Raw genomic sequence first — 27,738 nt, 5'->3', positions numbered from 1 at the left:
TCCTCCTGCATACTGATTCCACCTGCTGTTGCCAGTAATTATGGTTAACATAGGCAGTGATGCATCAGAATGGCCAGCCTAACTTTGACATGGTGATTTGTACTGCATTCACATGACATTGCTTCACAGGCTGCAGCATGTCTCAGCAGCAGCTTCCGCAGTGTTTTCCACAGTTGGGCACAGCTGACTGGGGACTCTGGTTTGACAGGACTGACTGCAGCAAATAAAGAAGACCATACATACATACATACATACATACATACATTCAGTACTGTGTACAATACAAGACAAAATTATCCATAGATGGCAGGAAGTGTGAGGGCACAGTTCTTCAGACCTATGCCACAACAGTCAGTGGTTGCCAGTTGGCAGGATAGCCACAAGAGCAGCTGGTGATGATGCAGTGCAGTAACTAAAAAAATCCAATTCTTGTTCAAACTGTTTAGTTTTCTTATTAATGTTGGAAATATTTTATTTAAAGAAGAATTAGTGATTTACTATACATGCAAACAGTGGGATGATGAAATTTTTAGTGACATAAAAGTTGTTTGATTCTAGATTGCTATTGCCCATTTGAAAACCCTTATTCTGCTCTTTTCAATAAATATTTTACAAAAATGTTGTATTTCAAACATTATTGTATTGAAAATTTTTGTGTCCTAAAATTCAGTACTGTAGTTTTGTAGCCCTCATTAGCCTATTTTCTAAAATGTATAATTTAACTAAATTAATTTGTTAGTTTGTTAATTATCCTAATTAGAAAGTTTCACTTCTGCATAATTTTTTGGTGGGCTTTGGAAATCTCTTTTTGCAGTGAATTGGTCTGATAGTAAATTAGTACTGATAATTTTGCCATTTTCTACTAATAAAATTATTCATTAAACAAACTTTTGTCTCTATGTAGTGTGTCTTTGTCTCCTTCAATTTTCCTGATTTTTATGTTAATATCTTCCATGTTATGATTTTGTATTTTACCATTTTGTGATTCCGATATTGCACATATCTATAAACAAGCATCACACATGGAGACTAAGGTAGTTGGAAGCTAACAAGTGGTGGCGTGTTGCTACTTGCACCCCTTCTCACCAGACCATTCCTGAGCTGAAAGCAGTTTCATGAAAACATCATCATTCACTTCATATTGACTATGGAATTCATAAGCACTCTAGTTACAAACATTAGTGGCCACTGTGTACACTGTACAAAGGATAACCACATTCCCATTCTCTGTTTTGACAGCATTTTGTGCTCTGCTTATAAGAAACATCCATTTTGTAAATTTCTACTTCACATTGACTATGGAATTCATAAGAACTCTAATTACAACCATTACTGGCTACTGTGTGTACTGTACAAAGGATAACCACATTCCCATTCCCTGTTTTGATACCATTTTGTGCTCTACTAATAAGGTACATCCATTTTGGAAATGTCTACTTCCAAGTTCATATACAAACTTTTTGGTGTGGAATTATGTTATTGTTTTATTTGTATCAGGTCATGTATTTTCCATTCTGTACTAGTTATATCAAATTTGTTATACAATATTTCCATTTATCATATTTTATGTGTATTTCAGCTACTTTGTGTTAGCTACTGAAATAATAGCATTGTATTACAGTTGATGAATTCCTTCATATCATAGACTGTGTGGAAAACTAACCAGTCATATATACACTCAAGAAGATTGCAAAGTTATGCCAAAATATTTTGTACCATGTCACCTAACCTAATGAAGACTACTATATCTTATAGCTTACAAAATATAGCTCCTTAAGAAACTCCTTAATGTGCCCATTACAACTCAACAGATTGAACATTCATTTTGCATATGAGATTTCATTAGTTCTTATGTAATTAATCATCATTTCAGGAATTTTTATGTGATTACTTGCACTCTCTAACTCTATAGCTATTGTTTTTATCAGTAATGCCTCATAGCAAAGTGTCTTGGTTCATTCTTTCTTAAATTCAATGTCAGTAGAGGACAGTAATAAGAATGAATAACATATGGCAAATGTTACACTTATTTTATTTATTTCCTCATCTCTATCACTTCACAGCTGTTGAAGATTTCATATGTATATCTTTCCCTGTAGCTCTTGAAATTATGAAATTTAAATATGAAAATAGCAAATTTTCAGAGTTGTTCCTCATGTTCAATTTTTTCTCATTTTGTTTCAGGCAGTGCAGGCATTAATAAAAGCAGGAGTTGAAACATCATGCTTTGGGAAGGATCTTCTCACAAAGTGTCTGCACATTGCTGTAGGTGCACATGATTCTGAGGTAAACAAAGGAAAATCTTTACCTCCTATTTACATCTACATCTACAAAAGTACTTCACAAGCCGCCATATGGTGCATGGCAGAGGGTACCTTGTATAGTACTAGCCATTTCCTTTCTTGTTCCACTCGCAAATAGAGCAAGGGAAAAATGACTTTCTATATGCCTCAGTACGAACCCTAATTCTCTTATCTTATTACACTACCACAAAGTCTCCATTTGTATCAGTAGAATAATTCTGCAGCTAACTTTACATGCTGGTTCTCTAATTTTCTCAATAGTGTTCCAGGTAGAGAACATTTTCTTCATTCCAGTGATTACCAATTGAGTTCATGAAGCATCTCCATAATACTTTCATGTCGATCAAACCTACTGGTAACAAATCTAGCAACCTGCCTGTGAAATGCTTTGATGTCTTCCCTTAATCCAACCTGGTGGGGATCCCAAACACTCAAGCAGAACTCAGGAATTGGTTACACTAGTGTTCTGTATACACTCTCATTTACAGATGAACCACACTTTCCTAAAATTGGCCCAATAAACTGAAGTTGACCATTTGCCTTCCCTACTGCAGTCATTACATCTTTGTTCCATTTCATAACACTTTGCAATGGTACACTCTCGAGTGGGCACACCTATGTATAAAGTGTGACAACTATAAATAAAATATTCTTGTACCATTCCATTCTTGTTTCATGATTTTGAATTCATACCTATTCATTCATTATTGTTTCAACTAACACAGTTATAAATTGTGTTGTTATATGGCAAAGCAAGCAGCAGTAATATAAAATAAACAGCGAGTTAGATGAGAAAAATTTACAAGCCGTGAAAGAGACTGGCCCATATTAGAAGCTAACAGCATGATCTCATTATGAGACCATTTTCTATGAGATACTAGTAATTGAATAAGTGGTTGGCTGGTATCTGATGCAGCTGCATTGTTTAATGCTTCGAGTGGGTTGTTACTGTGGGGTAACACCTGCCATGGCAACAGAGTAATATAATGAAAGTTTATTCCATTATTGTTTAATTAAATATTGGTTTACCTCATATTATTTAAATTTATTTTATCATTGTTTAATACAACTAAAATTAAACTGTGATTTTATGCATACATAATGACCTAGGTAACATATAGACAGCCATTCTTTACATGTGTACGAAGTGTGCCATGTGTCCACTCGTGTTACGTTAAAGACGTGCCCACTCTAGGGTTAATTGATGTGTCTGTGTCAAGCAGTACATTACTATCCTGTATTCAAATATTATGGATTGTTTTGCCTACTCATATGTATTAATTTACATTTTTTTCTATATTTACAGTAAGCTGCCATTCATCTCACCCAACTAGAAAGTTTGTCTAAGTCATCTTGTTTCCTCCTACAGTCACTCACTGATGAAACCATCCCATACACCACAGCATCAACAGTAAACAGCCACAGACTGCTGTTCACACTGTTCATCAGATTTTTTTTATGTACGTAGAGAATAAGAGTGGCCCTGTAGCACTTCCCTCTGGCACTCCTGATGATACACTTATCTCAGATGAACACTTGCCATCAAAGACAACATACTGGGTTCTATTACATCAGAAGTCACCAAGCCATTCACATATCTGGGAACCTATTCCATTTATCATATTTTATGTGTATTTCGGCTACTTTGTATTAGCTACTGAACTAACAGCATTGTATTACAGTTAATGAATTCCTTCATGTCAAAGAATGTGTGGAAAACTAACCAGTCATATATACACTCAAGAAGATTGCAAAGTTATGCCAAACTATTTTGTGCCATGTCACCTAACCTAGTGAAGACCACTATATCTTATAGGTTACTGAATGCAGCTCTTTAAACAACTCCTTAATGTGCCCATTCCAACATAACAGATTGAACAATCATTTAACATATGGGATTTCATTAAGAGTCTGTAGTGGGGCACTGTGTCCAATGCTTTGCAGAAGTCTATGAATTTGGACTCTGCTGGTTTCCATTGATCCATAGCTTGCAGAATATGATGTCAGAAAAGGGCAAGTTGAGTTTCCTATGAGCGATGCTTTTTAAATCTGTGCTGATTTGTGGACAGATGCTCTATCATCTCAGGGAAATTTATTATATTTGAACAGAGAATATGTTCTAGAATTCTGAGACTAACAAGTGTTATTTTGTGGTTCTGTTCTCTTACCTTTCTTGTACACATGTGCATTTTTCAGTAGCTGGGGACTTGGGTTGGGTGAGAGATTCACAATGAATGCAAGCTAAGCAAGGGTCCCTTTCCATAGAGTATACTCTGTAAAACGGTATTGGAAATCCATCCTGTCCTGGTGACTCATTTTTTTATACTCTTTCAGTTGTTTCTATATGTGAGAGATATCTATTAATATTCTATTAATATCTATTAATATCCCCCCATGAACCATGGATCTTGCCATTGGTGGGGAGGCTTGCGTGCCTCAACAATACAGATAGCCGTACCGTAGGTGCAACCACAACGGAGGGGTATCTGTTGAGAGGCCAGACAAATGTGTGGTTCCAGAAGAGGGGCAGCAACCTTTTCAGTAGTTGCAGGGGCAACAGTCTGGATGATTGACTGACATGGCCTTGTAACACTAACCAAAATGGCCTTGCTGTGCTGGTACTGCGAACGGCTGAAAGCAAGGGGAAACTACAGCCGTAATTTTTCCTGAGGGCATGCAGCTTTACTGTGTGATTAAATGATGATGGCGTCCTCTTGGGTAAAATATTCCCCCATTTGGATCTCCAGGTGGGGACTACTCAAGGGGACGTCGTTATCAGGAGAAAGAAAACTGGCGTACTACGGGTCGGAGTGTGGAATGTCATATCCGTTAATCGGGTAGGTAGATTAGAAAATTTAAAAAGGAAAATGGATAGGTTAAAGTTAGATATAGTGGGAATTAGTGAAGTTCGGTGGCAGGAGGAACAAGACTTTTGGTCAGGTGAATACAGGGTTATAAATACAAAATCAAATAGGGGTAATGCAGGAGTAGGTTTAATAACGAATAAATAGGAGTGCGGGTAAGCTACTACAAACAGCGTAGTGAATGCATTATTGTGGCCAAGATAGACACAAAGCCCATTCCTACTACAATAGTACAAGTTTATATGCCAACTAGGTCTGCAGATGATGAAGAAATTGATGAAATGTATGATGAGATAAAAGAAATTTTTCAGGTAGTGAAGAGAGACGAAAATTTAATAGTCATTGGTGACTGGAATTCGACAGTAGAAAAAGGAAGAGAAGGAAATGTAGTAGGTGAATATGGATTGGGGCTAAGAAATGCAAGAGAAAGCCACCTGGCAGAATTTTGCACAGAGCACAACTTAATCATAGCTAACACTTGGTTCAAGAATCATGAAAGAAGGTTGTATACATGGAAGAACCCTGGAGATACTAGAAGGTTTGAGATAGATTACATAATGGTGAGAGAGATTTAGGAACCAGATTTTAAATTGTAAGACATTTCCAGGGGCAGATGTGGACTCTGACCACAACCTATTGGTTATGAACTGTAGATTAAAACTGAAGAAACTGCAAAAAGGTGGGAATTTAAGGAGATGGGACCTGGATAAATTGAAAGAACCAGAGGTTGTACAGAGTTTCAGGGAGAGCATAAGGGAACAATTGACAGGAATGGGGGAAAGAAATACAGTAGAAGAAGAATGGGTAGCTTTGAGGAATGAAATAGTGAAGGCAGCAGAGGATCAAGCAGGTAAAAAGACAAGGGCTAGTAGAAATCCTTGGGTAACAGAAGAAATATTGAATTTAACTGATGAAAGGAGAAAATATAAAAACGCAGTAAATGAAGCAGGCAAAAAGGAATACAAACATCTCGAAAATGAGATCGACAGGAAGTGCAAAATGGCTGAGCAGGGATGGCTAGAGGACAAATGTAAGGATGTAGAGGCTTATCTCACTAGGGGTAAGATAGATACTGCCTACAGGAAAATTTAGAGACCTTTGGAGAAAAGAGAACCACTTGTATGAATATCAAAAGCTCAGAGGGAAACCCAGTTCTAAGCAAAGAAGGGAAAGCAGAAAGGTGGAAGGGGTGTATAGAGGGTCTATACAGGGGTGATGTTCTTGAGGACAATATTATAGAAATGGAAGAGGAGGTAGATGAAGATGAAATGGGAGATATGATTTTGCGTGAAGAGTTCAACAGAGCACTGAAAGACCTGAGTCTAAACAAGGCCCTGGGAGTAGACAACATTCCATTAGAACTACTGACAGCCTTGGGAGAGCAACAAAACTCTACCATCTGGTGAGCAAGATGTATGAGACAAGCGAAATTCCCTCAGACTTCAAGAAGAATATAATATTTCCAATCCCAAAGAAAGCAGGTGTTGACAGATGTGAAAATTACCAAACTATCAGTTTAATAAGTCACAGCTGCAAAATACTAACGTGAATTCTTTACAGACGAATGGAAAAACTGGTAGAAGCCGGCCTCGGGGAAGATCAGTTTCGGGGAAGATCAGTTTGGATTGCATATAAATGTTGGAACATGCGAGGCAATACTGACCCTACGACTTATCTTAGAAGAAAGATTAAGGAAAGGCAAACCTACCTTTTTAGCATTTGTAGACTTAGAGAAAGCTTTTGACAATGTTGACCGGAATACTCTCTTTCAAATTCTGAAGGTGGCAGGGGTAAAATACAGGGAGCAAAAGGTTATTTACAATTTGTACAGAAACCAGATGGCAATTATAAGAATCGAGGGGCATGAAAGGGAAGCAGTGGTTGGGAAGGGAGTGAGACAGGGTTGTAGCCTCTCCCTGATGCTATTCAATCTGTATATTGAGGAAACAGTACAGGAAAGAAAAGAAAAGTTCAAAGTACGTATTAAAACCCATGCTGAAGAAATTAAAACTTTGAGGTTCGCCGATGACATTGTAATTCTGTCAGAGACAGCAAAGTACTTGGAAGTGCAGTTGAACAGACTGGACAGTGTCTTGAAAGGAGGGTATAAGATGAACATCAACAAAAGCAAAACAAGGATAATGGATTGTAGTCAAATTAAGTCGGGTGATGCTGAGGGAATTAGATTAGGAAATGAGGCACTTAAAGTAGTAAAGGAGTTTTGCTATTTGGGGAGCAAAATAACTGATGATGGTCGAAGTAGAGAGAATATAAAATGTAGACTGGCAATGGCAAGGAAATCGTTTCTGAAGAAGAGAAATTTGTTAACATTGAGTATAGATTTAAGTGTCAGGAAATCGTTTCTGAAAGTATTTGTATGGAGTGTAGCCATGTATGGAGGTAAAACATGGACGATAAATAGTTTAGACAAGAAGAGAATAGAAGCTTTCGAAATGTTGTGCTACAGTAGAATGCTGAAGATTAGATGGGTAGATCACATAACTAATGAGGAGGTATTGAATAGAATTGGGGAGAAGAGGAGTTTGTGGCGCAACTTGACCAGAAGAACGGATCGGTTGGTAGGACATGTTCTGAGGCATCAAGGGGTCACCAATTTAGTACTGGAGGGCAGAATAGAGGGTAAAAATCGTAGAGGGAGACCAAGAGATGAATACACTAAGCAGATGTAGGCTGCATTAGGTACTAGGAGATGAAGAAGCTTGCACAGGATAGAGTAGCATGGAGAGCTGCATCAAACCAATCTCAAGAGTGAAAACCACACAACAACAACAACATCTATTAATATGTCCTCCATTTGGGAGTCTGTATTATGATCAAACAACAGTATGTTTGTACAATCCTCCCATGTGAATGGTTTCTGAAATCCAAGATTTAAAACCTCCATCTTAATTTTTTATCTTGCCCTGACAACACTTAAATATTCTGTTATAAATCTACTTATTTTCTTGTCATATATTGCAGTGTCTGTATCCATATGAGCACTTGTTCTCTATATCCAGAGCTTCCTCTCAACTACTAATTCGGATGACAGTTTGTAAGGATATAAAATGGAATGATCACATACTCGGTCATTGGAGAGGTAAGTTGCAGACATTGCCTCATAGGTAGGATATTGTAAATATGCAGGACAGTCTATGAAGATTATTTTTTACAAAACAGTGATGCAGCCCATCCTAAAATACTGCTGAAGTGTGTGGGACCTGTTCAGAATACCACTAATGGGGGATATTGAATTTTGACAAAAGATGTTTTTATACCTAGCACCAGAAGGCTACTGTAAAACTTTATTTTACTGCACTAGTTTTACAGTCAAATATTTGGACCATAACTTAAAGAAGCTTTTGTGGAGTTTTCTTGAACATGCTAGATAAGCTGTAATAGCATACTGTAATCTTACCCTTCCACAAATTACCATTAAATTTTTCTTTATCTAAAAGTTCCAAAAGCTTCAAGAGGCGTAAGCTGTACAAAAGAAAAACTTGTTAGTTATCTTCATTTTCTCTTATTGTCGACTGCAGTTCTCATGTCTAGGGGTGCATTCTTGAGGCAGAAAATTTTCATTTTGTAGGTTCCTGTTGATCTGAATAATGTTTGAAGATTTGCCTGTTTTATTATTGAATTTTATTTTTTGTCACATTTTTCAGTTTTACAGTTTCCACATCAAAACGCAAATGCACATTGTTAAAATCATAAATACATCTGTTTCCATCAGAGGCATGCCCACTACTACTTACATTCTGCAGTACTCACAATATTCCAAAGAGTTTACAAAGCAAAAGAGTTTATAAACTTTCTTGACTAAAGAAGAATCGTCATTAAGATATAATATTATTTTATAAAAGAATCCAGAAATAATTTTATTAATTAGTGTTAGATTGTGCAATTGTATATATGCCAGACATTTTGTAATTTCAAATATTTCTAAAAGAAGAGTAACTTTAGCTGTACATATTGATTATAACAAATTAATTTCATTTTATACATTTTAGCTTGAAATATATTACATTGTTTACAAAATAATATAAAATTCTTTTAGTGAAACAGCTGAGATAATTTTAACCTACACAAGATTCGAAAATACTTATATGGTATCCCCTATTTCTATAAAGAAAGGTGATGCTAGAAGAGGATATCCCATTATGATATGATTTGGAAACTGAATGTTTACAATATTTTGTGATAGACTATAAGGTTTGCCAAACAGTGTACATACTGATGGCCAGGATAGAAGATGGATCTATAGAAGTATCTGATACATAACATATTGCAGAAAACATAAGAAAAATATCTACTATACAGGTCATAATCTGTACATATATATCAGGATAAGGCATTCAGATTTTTATATCTGTGGAACATACTGTCACAAGACAAATCATATAAGGTCAAAACTAAAAGATTACACCATTATGCTATAGAAATAATTACAGAGACAATGTAAATTACAAGAATTATATATTGTAAGTTAACATCCATACAATCAAACCTTCAAAATCTTCAAAAGAGAAGAGAAAACTTCAGAGCCTAAGTGTATGACAAGTGAGTCGACTTGAAAAACTTACAATGATGGGTGCAGGCCAGAAGAAAATACTCAGTCATGAGTGGGAATCAATCAGCCACATAAACCATAGCATTTAAGCATATGTTGACTCAAGAAAGAACAAAATAATGAAAAAATATTAGGGCCTAAGTTTACGATGTGAGGATGACTCATAAATCTATACCACTCTGGATACAAACCAGCAAAAATTTTTAGCACAACAAAATTAATAAAGCTCATAATCATATCAGTAAGTGTGATCACATGTGAAGACTAATTGTGAGAAGCATCAAGCCTCAATCAATGATTGTACGTTCTCCTTGAGTAAACACACACACACACACACAGTCACGATGACCAGGGGTACCCAAAACAGTGTTAAGCATGAGTCTGTCCACAACTCAAGTTCCAATCAGATACAATGTTGCAATACTCAGGATAAATTCAGGTAAACTATGTTATAAATAGCTTTGAATAATGACACAATCCAGTAGCTTTAGAACCTAAATCAGAGTATGAAAGCAGACATGTATACATCTTGTTATATTTTTATAATAGAGGGAAACATTCCACGTGGGAAAAATATATCTAAAAACAAAGATGATGTGACTTACCGAACAAAAGCGCTGGCAGGTCGATAGATACACAAACAAACACAAACACACACACAAAATTCAAGCTTTCACAACAAACTGTTGCCTCATCGGGAAAGGGGGGAAGGAGAGGGAAAGACGAAAGGATGTGGGTTTTAAGGGTGAGGGTAAGGAGTCATTCCAATCCCGGGAGCGGAAAGACTTACCTTAGGGGGAAAAAAGGACAAGTATACAATCGCACACACACACATATCCATCCACACATATACAGACACAAGCAGACATATTTAAAGTTTGGGCAGAGATGTCAGTCGAGGTGGAAGTGAAGAGGCAAAGATGATGTTGAATGACAGGTGAGGTATGAGTGGCGGCAACTTGAAATTAGCGGAGATTGAGGCCTGGTGGGTAACGGTAAGAGAGGATATATTGAAGAGCAAGTTCCCATCTCCGGAGTTCGGATAGGTTGGTGTTGGTGGGAAGTATCCAGATAACCCGGACGATGTAACACTGTGCCAAGATGTGCTGGTCGTGCACCAAGGCATGTTTAGCCACAGGGTGATCCTCATTACCAACAAACACTGTCTGCCTGTGTCCATTCATGTGAATGGTCAGTTTGTTGCTGGTCATTCCCACATAGAATGCATCACAGTGTAGGCAGGTCAGTTGGTAAATCACGTGGGTGCTTTCACATGTGGCTCTGCCTTTGATCGTGTACACCTTCCGGGTTACAGGACTGGAGTAGGTGGAGGTGGGAGGGTGCATGGGACAGGTTTTACACCAGGGGCGGTTACAAGGATAGGAGCCAGATGGTAGGGAAGGTGGTTGGGGGATTTCATAGGGATGAACTAACAGGTTACGAAGGTTAGGTGGACAGCGGAAAGACACTCTTGGTGGAGTGGGAAGGATTTCATGTAGGATGGATCTCATTTCAGGGCAGGATTTGAGGAAGTCGTATCCCTGCTGGAGAGCCACATTCAGAGTCTGGTCCAGTCCCGGAAAGTATCCTGTCACAAGTGGGGCACTTTTGTGGTTCTTCTGTGGGGGATTCTGGGTTCGAGGGGATGAGGAAGTGGCTCTGGTTACTTGCTTCTGTACCAGGTCGGGAGGGTAGTTGCGAGATGTGAAAGCTGTTGTCAGGTTGTAGGTGTAATGGTTCAGGGATTCCGGACTGGAGCAGAATCATTTGCCACGAAGACCTAGGCTGTAGGGAAGGGACCGTTTGATGTGGAATGGGTGGCAGCTGTCATAATGCAGATACTGTTGCTTGTTGGTGGGTTTGATGTGGACGGACGTGTGAAGCTGGCCATTGGACAGGTGGAGGTCAACGTCAAGGAAAGTGGCATGGGATTTGGAGTAGGACCAGGTGAATCTGATGGAACCAAAGGAGTTGAGGTTGGAGAGGAAATTCTGAAGTTCTTCTTCACTGTGAGTCCAGATCATGAAGATGTCATCAATAAATCTGTACCAAACTTTGGGTTGGCAGGCCTGGGTAACCAAGAAGGCTTCCTCTAAGCGACCCATGAATAGGTTGGCGTATGAGGGGGCCATCCTGGTACCCATGGCTGTTCCCTTTAATTGTTGGTATGTCTGGCCTTCAAAAGTGAAGAAGTTGTGGGTCAGGATGAAGCTGGCTAAGGTGATGAGGAAAGAGGTTTTAGGTAGGGTGGCAGGTGATCGGCGTGAGAGGAAGTGCTCCATCGCAGCGAGGCCCTGGACGTGCGGAATATTTGTGTATAAGGAAGTGGCATCAATGGTTACAAGGATGGTTTCCGGGGGTAACAGATTGGGTAAGGATTCCAGGCGTTCGAGAAAGTGGTTGGTGTAGGACTAGGATCATTTTTCTTCGTGGCAAAGTGATATTTCCAGCAGAGAGTACGAGTGTAGGACAGTAAATGTTTGGTTGAATCTGGGAGTGGGGCTGAAGGTGAGGCCTTTGGATAGGACAGAGGTTTCGGATTGGGAGAGAGGTTTGGAGGAAAGGTTAACTACATTCCCGATGACCAGGCGGAGCTTCAAGGAATCCTCAGAACCTTAGGCTCCCTACAAAACCTTTCACCTGACTCCATCAACCTCCTGACCGCACCGACACTCCGCACCCCTACCTTCTACCTTCTTCCTAAAATCCACAAACCCAATCATCCTGGCTGCCTAATTGTAGCTGGTTACCAAGCCCCCATAGAACGGATCTCTGCCTACGTAGATCAACACCTTCAACCCATTACATGCAGTCTCCCATCCTTCATCAAAGACACCAACCACTTTCTCGAACGCCTGGAATCCTTACCCAATCTGTTACCCCCGGAAACCATCCTTGTAACCATTGATGCCACTTCCTTATACACAAATATTCCGCACGTCCAGGGCCTCGCTGCAATGGAGCACTTCCTCTCACGCCGATCACCTGCCACCCTACCTAAAACCTCTTTCCTCATCACCTTAGCCAGCTTCATCCTGACCCACAACTTCTTCACTTTTGAAGGCCAGACATACCAACAATTAAAGGGAACAGCCATGGGTACCAGGATGGCCCCCTCGTACGCCAACCTATTCATGGGTCGCTTAGAGGAAGCCTTCTTGGTTACCCAGGCCTGCCAACCCAAAGTTTGGTACAGATTTATTGATGACATCTTCATGATCTGGACTCACAGTGAAGAAGAACTTCAGAATTTCCCCTCCAACCTCAACTCCTTTGGTTCCATCAGATTCACCTGGTCCTACTCCAAATCCCATGCCACTTTCCTTGACGTTGACCTCCACCTGTCCAATGGCCAGCTTCACACGTCCGTCCACATCAAACCCACCAACAAGCAACAGTACCTGCATTATGACAGCTGCCACCCATTCCACATCAAACGGTCCCTTCCCTACAGCCTAGGTCTTCGTGGCAAACGAATCTGCTCCAGTCCGGAATCCCTGAACCATTACACCTACAACCTGACAACAGCTTTCGCATCTCGCAACTACCCTCCCGACCTGGTACAGAAGCAAGTAACCAGAGCCACTTCCTCATCCCCTCGAACCCAGAATCCCCTACAGAAGAACCACAAAAGTGCCCCACTTGTGACAGGATACTTTCTGGGACTGTACCAGACTCTGAATGTGGCTCTCCAGCAGGGATACGACTTCCTCAAATCCTGCCCTGAAATGAGATCCATCCTACATGAAATCCTTCCCACTCCACCAAGAGTGTCTTTCCGCCATCCACCTAACCTTCGTAACCTGTTAGTTCATCCCTATGAAATCCCCAAACCACCTTCCCTACCATCTGGCTCCTATCCTTGTAACCGCCCCCGGTGTAAAACCTGTCCCATGCACCCTCCCACCACCACCTACTCCAGTCCTGTAACCCGGAAGGTGTACGCGATCAAAGGCAGAGCCACATGTGAAAGCACCCACGTGATTTACCAACTGACCTGCCTACACTGTGATGCATTCTGTGTGGGAATGACAAGCAACAAACTGTCCATTCGCATGAATGGACACAGGCAGACAGTGTTTGTTGGTAATGAGGATCACCCTGTGGCTAAACATGCCTTGGTGCACGACCAGCACATCTTGGCACAGTGTTACACCGTCCGGGTTATCTGGATACTTCCCACCAACACCAACCTATCCGAACTCCGGGGATGGGATCTTGCTCTTCAATATATCCTCTCTTACCGTTACCCACCAGGCCTCAATCTCCGCTAATTTCAAGTTGCCGCCACTCATACCTCACCTGTCATTCAACATCATCTTTGCCTCTTCACTTCCGCCTCGACTGACATCTCTGCCCAAACTTTAAATATGTCTGCTTGTGTCTGTATATGTGTGGATGGATATGTGTGTGTGTGCGATTGTATACCTGTCCTTTTTTCCCCCTAAGGTAAGTCTTTCCGCTCCCGGGATTGGAATGACTCCTTACCCTCTCCCTTAAAACCCACATCCTTTCGTCTTTCCCTCTCCGTCGTCTTATTTTCTCTTTTTGTTTTTGCCAGTAGTTTCACTTTGTATTCACATTCTCCTTTTTACCGTAATCTGCTATACAATTTTATCCCGCCTATATACACTTAATAATACGTAACCCACTTCTAAACCATAACCAAAAAAATTTTTTTACCGCTTTCAACACTACCGCCGCTATAAAATCCACCATTTCTAGTTCACAAACAGTTCCTTTCACCTTTTAAACAACCATTTCGGCTAGTTCTAGTAATTTTCGCTTTTTTATTTCCGTTTTTCCCACATCACTGATAATTTTTATCCGCTTCCCACAGATTTGAATGTCATTATTTCTTCGTCAGACTATTGTTAGCCTCATTTTCATAATCTGCCACCACAAAACCACTCCTTTTAATATATTACACGCAGTTTTTTCGAAATTTTCCCGAATTTCTCCGTCCTTTAACGTGTTTTGGCGGCAACACAACCACCTAACCTTTGTGCACATCGTTATCTACCAACCCAAGTCCAACATAGCCCAGCTGTAACCAACACCTTCTCACCTTTTTTCACACCAGATCTCCAGTTACTTTCCAGTCCACCTTTCTCTCTCCCCATATATTTTTATTTTCATTTTCATTTCAGCCTCATGTTACACTTTCCACCTTCTAATACCATGTCACCCTCACAACACCCACACAACGACCCCATTAAGTTTTATTTACATTCCCTCCGCAAACATGCCTTCACCCTATCCAGATTACGCTCCCATATTCTATTTTCTCAGGCTTGTCTGACATTTGGCATTACCCCCAAGGGCCTCACACTTAAAGTTCCCATCTCTGGCTGCAACCCTTCTTTCCATCAGTCCCTATACCAGTTCCAAACTGAACAATCCATTGCCCTCACCCACCTAATCCTTCACCTACACATCAACTCAGCCAATAAACACACCCGTCAACTCCTATCCTTAATAAAAGTCCTTAATCCTTCCTCTCCCACATCCACACCGGCTGTTCAGAGCATCCTTCTACAGGCCAACCGTAAATTAGAACAGCATGCCACCCTCCACCTCAAAAAACTATCCAATCTCTTGGTTTCCCACCTCCGGAAAGGCAACTCACTCACCCTTCACAACCTTTCCAGCAAACCTCAACCTCCTCTCATTGCACACCAACCCAGTCTCTCCCATCTACTCAATCTCCCACTTCCAGCTCCACTCCCTCCAAAACCTCAAAATTCCAATCAACACAACCTGGAACCACAACACCCTAATTCAGTAGTTAACCTTTCCTCCAAACCTCTCTCCCAATCCGAAACCTCTGTCCTATCCAAAGGCCTCACCTGCAGCCCCACTCCCAGATTCAACCAAACAGCCCTCGTCAAAGATTTACTGTCCTACACTCATACTCTCTGCTGGAAATATCACTTTGCCACGAAGAAAAATGATCCTAATCCTACTCCTAATGATCCAACTCCCCAAGACACCATCCAAATTGAACCCTGCCTGGAACAGTTCCGTCCTCCGTCGCAGCGGGACCCACCTCCTCTTCCTCAAAATCACCCTCTCCAAACCTTCCAGGAATTTCTGACTTCCAGCCTTGCATCTCAATCCTTCTTAAAAAACCTTGATCCTACTCCCAACATCACCACTGCTGAAGCCCAGGCTATCCGTGATCTGAAGGCTGACCGATCCATCGTCATTCTTCCGGCGGACAAGGGTTCCACGACCGTGGTACTTGATCGTCGGGAGTATGTGGCTGAGGGTCTGCGTCAGCTTTCAGACAACACCACATACAAAGTTTGCCAAGGTAACCCCATTCCCGATGTCCAGGCGGAGCTTCAAGGAATCCTCAGAACCTTAGGCCCCCTACAAAACCTTTCACCTGACTCCATCAACCTCCTGACCCCACCGACACCCCGCACCCCTACCTTCTACCTTCTTCCTAAAATCCACAAACCCAATCATCCTGGCTGCCCAATTGTAGCTGGTTACCAAGCCCCCACAGAACGGATCTCTGCCTACGTAGATCAACACCTTCAACCCATTACATGCAGTCTCCCATCCTTCATCAAAGACACCAACCACTTTCTCGAACGCCTGGAATCCTTACCCAATCTGTTACCCCCGGAAACCATCCTTGTAACCATTGATGCCACTTCCTTATACACAAATATTCCGCACGTCCAGGGCCTCGCTGCAATGGAGCACTTCCTCTCACGCCGATCACCTGCCACCCTACCTAAAACCTCTTTCCTCATCACCTTAGCCAGCTTCATCCTGACCCACAACTTCTTCACTTTTGAAGGCCAGACATACCAACAATTAAAGGGAACAGCCATGGGTACCAGGATGGCCCCCTCGTACGCCAACCTATTCATGGGTCGCTTAGAGGAAGCCTTCTTGGTTACCCAGGCCTGCCAACCCAAAGTTTGGTACAGATTTATTGATGACATCTTCATGATCTGGACTCACAGTGAAGAAGAACTTCAGAATTTCCTCTCCAACCTCAACTCCTTTGGTTCCATCAGATTCACCTGGTCCTACTCCAAATCCCATGCCACTTTCCTTGACGTTGACCTCCACCTGTCCAATGGCCAGCTTCACACGTCCGTCCACATCAAACCCACCAACAAGCAACAGTACCTGCATTATGACAGCTGCCACCCATTCCACATCAAACGGTCCCTTCCCTACAGCCTAGGTCTTCGTGGCAAACGAATCTGCTCCAGTCCGGAATCCCTGAACCATTACACCTACAACCTGACAACAGCTTTCGCATCTCGCAACTACCCTCCCAACCTGGTACAGAAGCAAGTAACCAGAGCCACTTCCTCATCCCCTCGAACCCAGAATCCCCCACAGAAGAACCACAAAAGTGCCCCACTTGTGACAGGATACTTTCTGGGACTGGACCAGACTCTGAATGTGGCTCTCCAGCAGGGATACGACTTCCTCAAATCCTGCCCTGAAATGAGATCCATCCTACATGAAATCCTTCCCACTCCACCAAGAGTGTCTTTCCGCCGTCCACCTAACCTTCGTAACCTGTTAGTTCATCCCTATGAAATCCCCAAACCACCTTCCCTACCATCTGGCTCCTATCCTTGTAACCGCCCCCGGTGTAAAACCTGTCCCATGCACCCTCCCACCACCACCTACTCCAGTCCTGTAACCCGGAAGGTGTACACGATCAAAGGCAGAGCCACATGTGAAAGCACCCACGTGATTTACCAACTGACCTGCCTACACTGTGATGCATTCTATGTGGGAATGACCAGCAACAAACTGTCCATTCGCATGAATGGACACAGGCAGACAGTGTTTGTTGGTAATGAGGATCACCCTGTGGCTAAACATGCCTTGGTGCACGACCAGCACATCTTGGCACAGTGTTACACCGTCCGGGTTATCTGGATACTTCCAACCAACACCAACCTATCCGAACTCCGGAGATGGGAACTTGCTCTTCAATATATCCTCTCTTCCCGTTACCAACCAGGCCTCAATCTCCGCTAATTTCAAGTTGCCGCCACTCATACCTCACCTGTCATTCGACATCATCTTTGCCTCTTCACTTCCGCCTCGACTGACATCTCTGCCCAAACTTTAAATATGTCTGCTTGTGTCTTTATATGTGTGGATGGATATGTGTGTGTGTGCGATTGTATACCTGTCCTTTTTTCCCCCTAAGGTAAGTCTTTCCGCTCCCGGGATTGGAATGACTCCTTACCCTCTCCCTTAAAACCCACATCCTTTCGTCTTTCCCTCTCCTTCCCCTCTTTCTTGTTATATTTTCTATACTAGTAAATGTCTTCCACACTATTTGCCAATTGCCCATACAAACTAACCTACATACACAAAAACCTAGAAGATTCATTTACAATTGATAAAAAAGATACACAGTGATTTAAAGTTATATAATGTATTGGAACATCAATCCCATACTTGAAAAAACATGCATTTATGCTAAATAACACTGTCTTTAGCAGTCTTGGCTAATGATTCCAAATATTATTATGCACAGATATGCTCAGATATTATTCTAATTTTTACAGTACAAATTATGAATATTGTCCCATTTCAAAATTGCAAGAAGATCTACTCATTTAGTCTCAGAGAGAACTTTAAAAGCATGTCATCCTACGTACTAAATTCCAGACAAACAAAACACAATTATATAGTTTTATGAATCTACAGATAGATTTAAACCCAGTCAATAGATAAGAACCGAGTGAGGTGGTGCAGTGGTTAAACACTGGACTCGCATTCGGGAGGACGACGGTTCAATCCCGCATCCGGCCATCCTGATTTAGGTTTTCTGTGATTTCCCTAAATTGCTCCAGGCAAATGCCGGGATGGTTCCTTTCAAAGGGCACAGCCGACTTCCTTCCCCATCCTTCCTTAATCCGATGAGACCGATGACCTCGCTGTCTGGTCTCCTTCCCGAAAACAACCCAACCCAATAAAAAATTAGTTACTTATGGATCATGTCTATATGTTTTCAGTTCAGTGATTTTGCATAATCCAGACGACTTCTTAGAATTAGGATATACAAGCCTGTATGCATAAGGATGTGGATTTTCATGAATTTCGAATGGTCCAATATAAATACTGAAAAATTTCTTTACCATCGTCCTCCCGAATGCGAGTCCAGTGTTTAACCACTGCGCCACCTCGCTCGGTTCTTATCTATTGACTGGGTTTAAATCTATCTGTAGATTCATAAAACTAACACAAGATCTCCTACTTCAAACTTAGAAAATCTACCTTTACCATAATGTCTCTGCTTTCCCCTATCCCACTCTTTTTCATCATCTCCCTAACACATTCTTCCCTCTGTTGTAGTGACAGAATTTTACATAGTGGAAACTCGACATTTTCAGAAATAAAGTTAGTTGGTGTGCAATTAAACATGATTTCAAATGGTGAACAACTTGTTTAAGAGTGTTGTAAGCTGTTCATAATACCCTCAAAATCACTGACATAATCTATCAAACTGGTATGATTCTTACTACTATATGTTCTAAACAGTCTTCCAATCTCTCTCATATATCTTTCTGTAGGGTTACTCGAAGGATGGTACACTGAGGTTAGAATATGCCTTATTTTTGCATGAACAACAAAATGTTTCCAAGCTTGTGATGTAAACTGAGGACCATTATTAGACAAAATTGTTTTAATAATATCCATCTGATGAAAATATTTATTTTCAAACTTAGAGATGATTTGCTTACTGGTAGTTTTCTTAAGAGGAAACAGCTTTATGAACTTTGAAAATACGAGGGCCGTTCAGAAAGTAACCTCCGGTTGATTTAAAAAAATACACCAAGTTAAATAAAAATATTTTAATATATACATCTTACAACTACATCTTTGCACTATTTTTCTACATAGTCTCCATAGCGATTGAGGCACTTATCGTATCTCTTCACAAGCTTTGAAATTCCTTCTGCATAAAAATCACCCGCTTGTGCCTGGAGCCAGCCTGTGACCGCATCTTTGAGCTCTTCGTCGTCATCAAACCGCTGTGACCCGAGCCATTTCTTCAAATGCATGAAGAGGTGATAATCACTTGGCGCCAGGTCTGGGCTGTAAGGTGGATGGTTGATAACGTCCCACTTGAAGGACTCAAGAAAGGCCGTTGTTCTGCGAGCAGAGTGAGGACGGGCGTTATCGTGCAAAAAAACGATACCGGAAGTCAGCATACCACGGCGTTTGTTCTGTATAGCCCGTCGTAACTTTTTTATTGTTTCACAGTACACGTCTTGATTAATGGTCGTACCACGTTCCATGAATTCAACCAACAACACCCCTTTGGCATCCCAAAACACCGTTGCCATCAGTTTTCTGGCAGAAAAATCTTGCGAGGCTTTTCTTGGTTTGGTAGGCGAATTTGAATGTGCCCACATCTTTGATTGTTCTTTTGTCTCAGGGTTCACGTACTTAATCCAGGTTTCGTCACCGGTCATGATTCTGTTTAACAATGGTTCTCCTTCGTCCTCATAACGTGACAGAAAGTCTAATGCAGAGGCCATTCTTTGAGTTTTGTGGTGGTCGGTAAGAATTTTGGGCACCCATCGTGCACAGAACTTACGGTAACCCAATCTTGCTGTCACTATCTCGTACAAGAGAGTCTTAGAAATCTGTGGAAAACCAGTAGACAACTCCGACATTGAGAAACGTCGATTTTCACGAACTTTTGCATCAACTGTCTGAACGAGTTCGTCAGTCACCAATGATGGTCTACCACTCCTCTCTTCATCATGAACGTTTTCTCGTCCACTTTTAAATAAACGTACCCATTCACGGACAATTCCTTCACTCATAACTCTTGGTCTGTACACGGCACAAAGCTCACGATGAACAGCTGCTGCAGAATATCCTTTGGCTGTAAAAAACCTTATGACAGCACGCACTTCACATTTGGCGGGGTTTTCTATTGCAGCACACATTTCAAACTGCCACAAAAACTAAACTAGCGCAGGTACGACGTTCACTCGACCATGGCTTGATGCCGACTGACCTGTTGAGTGCGTGAACGCACAGATGGCGTCGCTACTCCCCCCACAACCCGCACTGTGACCAATCGGAGGTTACTTTCTGAACCGCCCTCGTACATCAACCACCACAAAAATATAACAAAATCCTTTCTTAGACTTAGGTAAACGTCCATAAACGTCCACAGACACGAGGTCAAGGTTACTATTAGCAGTATGTTTTGCATGTGGCCTCTACTTGTTTGGTTACTTACCTTCACTCTCTGACATTGGTCACAGCTGGCAATCTTCTTGACTCTCCTTCTTATGTTATAAAAATAGACGTTTTCCTGAATCTTTTGTGTGCATTTGGTTGATCCACAATGACCAAAACTCTCATGTGTATAATAACTAAAGTATCAATACACAGTTCCAACCAACATAGTTTCTAATTCTCTGAGTCTGTCTTTTGTCTCCTGAATAAAATACCCTTGTGTACTTTATAATACTGTTCTGTCTTTCCTCCTCCTTTCTTACCCAACATTCCCTTAACCAATTTCCAATTTTGATCATGATTTTGATAGCTGCAGATGTCTTTGAAAATTTTCAAGATCTCTTTTTCCTCTTTCACACCTCTCAGGTACATAATTTCAAACTCTTTTTCTCCTTCTCCAAAGTTATTAGATGATTTATTTTCTAAAGGTAGCCTAGACAAAGCATCAGTAACTACATTGTCTGTACCCTTAATGTATCTGATTTCATAATTGAACTGCTGTAAAAACTAGGCCCAATGAGTAATTCTGTTATGGTACAACTTACACACCTGAAGAAAACATTATGCTTTGTGATCAGTATAGATGATGACTTTGTGACCTAGTAAATAATTTTTAAATTTGTTGAATGGCCAATGTACAGCCAAAAGTTCTTTCTCAGTTGCAATGTATGTCTTTTCGTGTTTCTATAATACTCTACTAGCAAATACAAGAGATCTATGTTCAATAACACCATCAACTTCAACTTCCTGAAATAAATGATCTCCTGCCTGACATCACTTCTGTCTGTCGTAATACAACAAGACAGAGACAAATCTGGTCTGAACAATATCTGACTTCGACAGAACTGTCGTTTGATATCATCAAAAGCATACTGACACTCATGATTCCAATCCCAAATGGTGATCTTCAAAAGCTCACACAAGCATGGAGCATTCAAAGCTTCGCTACAACAAACTTTTCTATAAAATCTAGTTGACCCAAAAAATGATTTAAGCTGTTTTTTGTTGCGAGGAGTAGGGAAATTAGCAATAGTATCAAGTTTCTCTTTATCAGGTGCAATTTCTTTTTCAGATATAACTTGTGCTAAAAATTTAACTTTTTCCACACCAAATTTACACTTACCTATTTTGAAGTCATACCTTTTCAAATTCTAAAGGTGGTAGGGGTAAAATACAGGGAGCAAAGGCTATTTACAATTTGTATAGAAACCAAATGGCAGTTATAAGAGTTGAGGGGCATGAAAGGGAAGCAGTGGTTGGTAAGCGAGTGAGACAGGGTTGTAGCCTCTCCCCGATGTTATTCAATCTGTATATTGAGCAAGCAGTGAAGGAAACAGAAGAAAAATTCAGAGTAGGTATTAAAATCCAAGGAGAAGAAATAAAAACTTTGAGGTTCGCCGATGACATTGTAATTCTGTCAGAGACAGCAAAGGACTTGGAAGAGCAGTTGAACGGAATGGACAGTGTCTTGAAAGGAGGATATAAGATGAACATCCACAAAAGCAAATGAGGATAGTGGAATGTAGTCTAATTAAATCAGGTGATGCTGGGGGACTTACATTAGGAAATGAGACACTTAAAGTAGTAGATGACATTTGCTATTTGGGGAGCAAAATAACTGATGATGGGCGAAGTAGAGAGGATATAAAATGTAGACTGGCAATGGGAAGGAAAGCATTTGTGAAGAAGAGAAATTTGTTAACAACGAGTATAGATTTAAGTGTCAGGAAGTCGTTTCTGAAAGTATTTGTATGGAGTGTAGCCATGTATGGAAGTGAAACATGGACGATAAATAGTTTAGACAAGAAGAGAATAGACGCTTTCGAAATTTGGTGCTACAGAAGAATGCTGAAGATTAGATGGGTAGATCACATAACTAATGAGGAGGTGTTGAATAGGATTGGGGAGAAGAGAAGTTTGTGGCACAACTTGACTAGAAGAAGGGATCGGTTGGTAGGACATGTTCTGAGGCATCAAGGGATCACCAATTTAGTATTGGAGGGCAGCATGGAGGGTAAAAATCGTAGAGAGAAACCAAGAGATGAATACACTAAGCAGATGTAGGCTGCAGTAGGTACTGGGAGATGAAGAAGCTTGCACAGGATAGAGTAGTATGGAGAGCTGCATCAAACCAGTCTCAGGACTGAAGACCACAACAACAACAACCTCCTGATTCTAATTTTGAAAACACATCTCTTAACAGATCCAAATGTTGTTCCCAGTTCTTTTCTGTGAGCAGAAGGTCATCAACATACACAAATAATTTTGAACTCACTTCACTTCCTAAGACAGAATCCAGAGCTCTTATGAATTCAGCTACAAATACATTTAGCCCAAATGGCACCACACAGTACTGAAAACACTTACCTCCATCAAAATTGCTGTATACTTTCCAAAATAAATTTCAAGTGGGATCTGGTGAAATCCAGAGGTCAAGTCCAAACTACTCATTTATTTTACATAATCAAATTTGTGTAAGAGCACGTCCATGTTCTCAGAATGGTCATTCTCTCTGATAAGAAATTTATTAAGATGTCTAGAGCCCATTCTCACTCCACCATGTCTCTTACTTACCACAATTAAAGGATTATTGTAAACACTCCTACTTCTCTCAACTACACCCCATGTTTCTATTTTCTGAATTTCTTTGCCAGAGTGGCCGTGTGGTTCTAGGCGCTACAGTCTAGATCCAAGTGACTGCTACGGTTGCAGGTTCGAATCCTGCCTCGGGCATGGATGTGGGTGATGTCCTTAGGTTAGTTAGGTTTAATTAGTTCTAACTTCTAGGCAACTGATGACCTCAGAAGTTAAGTCGCATAGTGCTCAGAGCCATTTGAACCATTTGAATTTCTTTTCCAAATCTTTCCTGGTTTTTCACTGAACACATTTCTAAACTCCAATAACAAATTCCTAAGTTGTTCTTTTTGTAGGTCATTAAGAGTTGTAGCTTCCCTTACTTTAGAATCTACTACACTTTCAAAATCTTGATCATCAATCTCACACTCATGCTCGTAAATTAAGGATAATGCTGATACATGGTGAAACAACGTTCTGGTGGGCAGTTTGTGGGTTTAAATCACCTCGGGGTATGACCATGCAGTGCATTTGATTTGCGGTTGTTGCACAGCAGCGCTGGCAGCAGTCCACATATGCAGAGGTGTGTTGGTGCATGTCAGAGTTCGGTGCATCGAGTAAGTGTGCAGACATTTTCAGAGGTGCTAATGGTGACTGTGTGTTGAAAATGGCTCAAAGAATACATATTGATGACGTTATGAGGGGTAGAATACTAGGGCAACTGGAAGCTGGTCAAAAAAAGCATGTCATAGCATGGGACCTCCGTGTGCCACAAAGTGTGATCTCAAGATTATGTCAATGATTCCAGCAGACAGGGAACATGTCCAGGTGCTACAGTATGGGATGTCCACAGTGTACAACACTACAAGAAGACTGATATCTCACCATCAGTGCCCGCAGACAGCCTCGGAATACTGCAGGTAGCCTTGCTCAGAACCTTACCACAGCCACTGGAACAGTTTTCTCCAGACACACAGTCTACAGACAACTGAAAAGACATGGATTTTTTGCCCAGAGACCTACAAGGTGCATTACACTGACTCCTGGTCACAGGAGAGCCCATAAAGCCTGATGTCAAGAACACAGTACATGGTCATTGGAACAGTGGTCCCAGGTTATGTTCACGGACGAGTCCAGGTATAGTCTGAACAGTGATTCTCGCTGGGTTTTCATCTGGCGTGGACCAGGAACCAGATACCAACCCCTAATGTCCTTAAAAGAGACCTGTATGGAGGTCCGTGGTGTGATGGTGTGGGGTGGGATTATGATTGGTGCACATACACCCCTGCATGTCTTTGACAGAGGAACTGTAACAGGTCAGGTGTATCAGGACATCAATTTGCACCTGCATGTCTGCCTTTTCAGGGGTGCAGTGGATCCCAGCTTCCTCCTGATGGATGATAACACACAGCCCCACCGAGCTGCCTTCATGGGGGAGTACCTTGAAACAGAAGATATCAGGCGAATGGAGTGGCCTGCCTGTTTTCCAGAGCTAAACCCCATTGAGCACATCTGGGATGCTCTCGGTCGATGTATTGCTGCACATGTTCAAACCCCTCCAACACTTCAGGAGCTCTGACAGTCACTGGTGCAAGAAGGGAGGCTATACCCCAGCAGCTGCTCAACCACCTGATCCAGAGTATGCCAAACCGTTGAGTGGCCTGTGTATGTGTGTGTGGTGATCGTACCCCATATTGATGTCAGGATACATATGCAGGAAGCAGTGGCGTTTTGTAGCACATGTTTCGGAAGGTTTTCTCAACTTATCACCAATATAGTGGACCTGTTCAGAATACCACTACAGGGGGATATTGAATTTTGACAAAAGATGTTTTTATACCTAACACAGAAGGCTGCTGTAAAACTTTATTGTACTGCACTAGTTTTACAGTCAAATATTTGGACCATAACTTAAAGCAGCTTTTGTGGAGTTTTCTTGAACATGCTAAATAAGCTGTAGTAGCATACTGTAATCTTACCCTCCCACAAATTACCATTAAATTACTATGTCTCTGAAGGTTTCATAAGCTTCGAGAGGCGTAAGATATACAAAAGAAAACCTTTTTAGTTATCTTCATTTTCTCTTGTTGTCGGCTGTGTTCTCACATACAGGGGTACAGTCTTGAGGCTGAAATTTTCATTTTTAGGTTCCTATTGATCTGAATAATGTTTGAAGATTTGCCTGTTTTACTGTTGAATTTTATTGTTTGTCACAATTTTCAGTATCACACTGACTTTACAATTTCCACTTCAGAACACAAATGCATGTTGTTAAAATTATAAATATGTCTGTGTCCATCAGAGGCTTGCCCACTACTACTTACATTCTGCAGTACTCACAATATTCCAAAGAGTTTACAAAGCAAAAGAGTTTACAAACTTTCTTGACAAAAGAAGAATCATCACCAAGATACAACATTATTTTATAAAAGAATCCAGAAATAAATTTAATAGTTATTGTTAGATTGTGCAATTAATAATATGAATTTTAAATATGCCAGATATTTTTTAATTTCAAATGTTTCTAAAAGAAGAGTAATTTTAGCTATACACATTGATTGTAACAAATTAATTTCTTTTGATACATTTTAGCTTGAAATATAATAAATCGCACACAAAGTCATAGGAAATTCTTTTAGTGAAACAGCTGAGATAATTTTAACCTATATAAGAGTCGGAAATAATTCTATGGTATCACCTTTTTCTATAAAGGAAGGTGATGCTAGAAGAGGGAGCTCAAATTAAAATTAGCAAAATTTGTTGAGAGCACACATTGTAACCAGAGATTTATAGAGCAGAAAATTTTACCTGTATTCTCTGGTGATGACATAAAATCTGCCTGATGACAGTGAAATAGCTGAAACTGTTTATGACAAACTGAAGTTTTGTAACAGGTCACATGTTTGACAGACTGCAAAGAATCATGGAAATGCTGAAAAACCCCTTAATGGGCAGATGCTGGAAGAAAGACCAGTACTAAGCACAAAACCAAGGAGTATACTATAGACTATTACCTATCACTCCAATAGGGGCTGCATGGACAACATTAGAATAATTACAGTGTGTACAGAGGCCTTTAAATGGTTGAAGTCAAAGGAAGAGTAGAGCTCTAGCAATTTGTAGACTTAGTTAAACTGTGCACTCCTAGTCAAGTGTAAAAAGGTACTCAGATTCACAAAATAAATCTATTTCCCAGTGGTGATCATAACTATCAATAGTGGACTACTAAAGGTCTAGGACACCAATCACCATAAACAGCCACAATTCAAGTCCATAGTGGAGATGCGGAAGACCAGACAGAAACATTGTATCAGCACTAAGAATTGCCCACCCATCAGCCAGTACTTATATAGGATGTCTCCAGATGAGCAATGGGTAAATCAGTAAGAAGTGGAGAAGGTGCTACAAGATGACATCATCCAAAAGATCAGAGAGGCCTTGGTCATCTCCTAAGTTCCTTGTGAAGAAGGAACTTGGCACTTGGCAGTTTTACATCTGTTACTGATGGCTGAACAAATCCACCAAAGAAGATTTACACTCATACAAAAAATTGATGACACCTTGCACTGTGTTGTGGGAACAAAGTATTTATTTGCTGTTGATATGATGGCTGGCTACTGACCATCAATCTTCACAGGGGTGACTGGGAAAAAAACTGTATAAATTACACCTAATGGTGGTTTCTTTGAGTTCAGAGTTAAGCTACCAGGTGTAGAAGTATGAAACCGAAATTTGATTGCAATAATTACGTCTGTTGTTTGAAACTGATGAACAACATTTTATTCAAAATAATCTCCATAGCTATTTATAAATTTCTCCCACCTCTCTGGCAGGCTATGAATGCCACACCAAAAAAACAGTTCTTCTTTTGAAGCAAACCAGTCAGTGAGCCATTTTTGTACATTTTCATACAAATTGAAGCATTGTTCAGCGAGGGCATGTCCCAGTGATGCAAATAGATGATAATTAGATAGAACCAAGTCTGGAGAATAAGTTGCATGCCCTAGTATTTCCAAACTGAATGCCTCGATGGTTTTCAGAGCCGTTTTTCTGTGTATGATGTGGCATTATCATGGAGCAATATGACTTTGTGTTGCCTTTCTCCATATTCCAGTCATTTTTTGCTCAATTTAAATCAATCATTTGCTGTTGGTAGTGATCAGTGTTA

General features: G+C 40.7%; 1 protein-coding gene across 1 annotated transcript in view; it reads left to right on the top strand.

Moving 5' to 3' along the window:
• LOC126229628 (putative ankyrin repeat protein RF_0381) overlaps nucleotides 1-27,738 on the top strand; it is a 243,671-nt gene that overhangs the window by 167,075 nt on the left and 48,858 nt on the right. The window contains exon 7 of the mRNA XM_049942370.1: nucleotides 2,185-2,286. Within this exon, the coding sequence (XP_049798327.1) occupies nucleotides 2,185-2,286 (102 nt within the window). The remainder of the gene's footprint in view (nucleotides 1-2,184; nucleotides 2,287-27,738) is intronic.

This window comes from Schistocerca nitens, unplaced genomic scaffold, assembly GCF_023898315.1.
Source record: "Schistocerca nitens isolate TAMUIC-IGC-003100 unplaced genomic scaffold, iqSchNite1.1 HiC_scaffold_376, whole genome shotgun sequence".
In the NCBI taxonomy this organism is placed as follows: domain Eukaryota; kingdom Metazoa; phylum Arthropoda; class Insecta; order Orthoptera; family Acrididae; genus Schistocerca; species Schistocerca nitens.
This window is presented reverse-complemented; position numbering and strand designations above follow the sequence as displayed.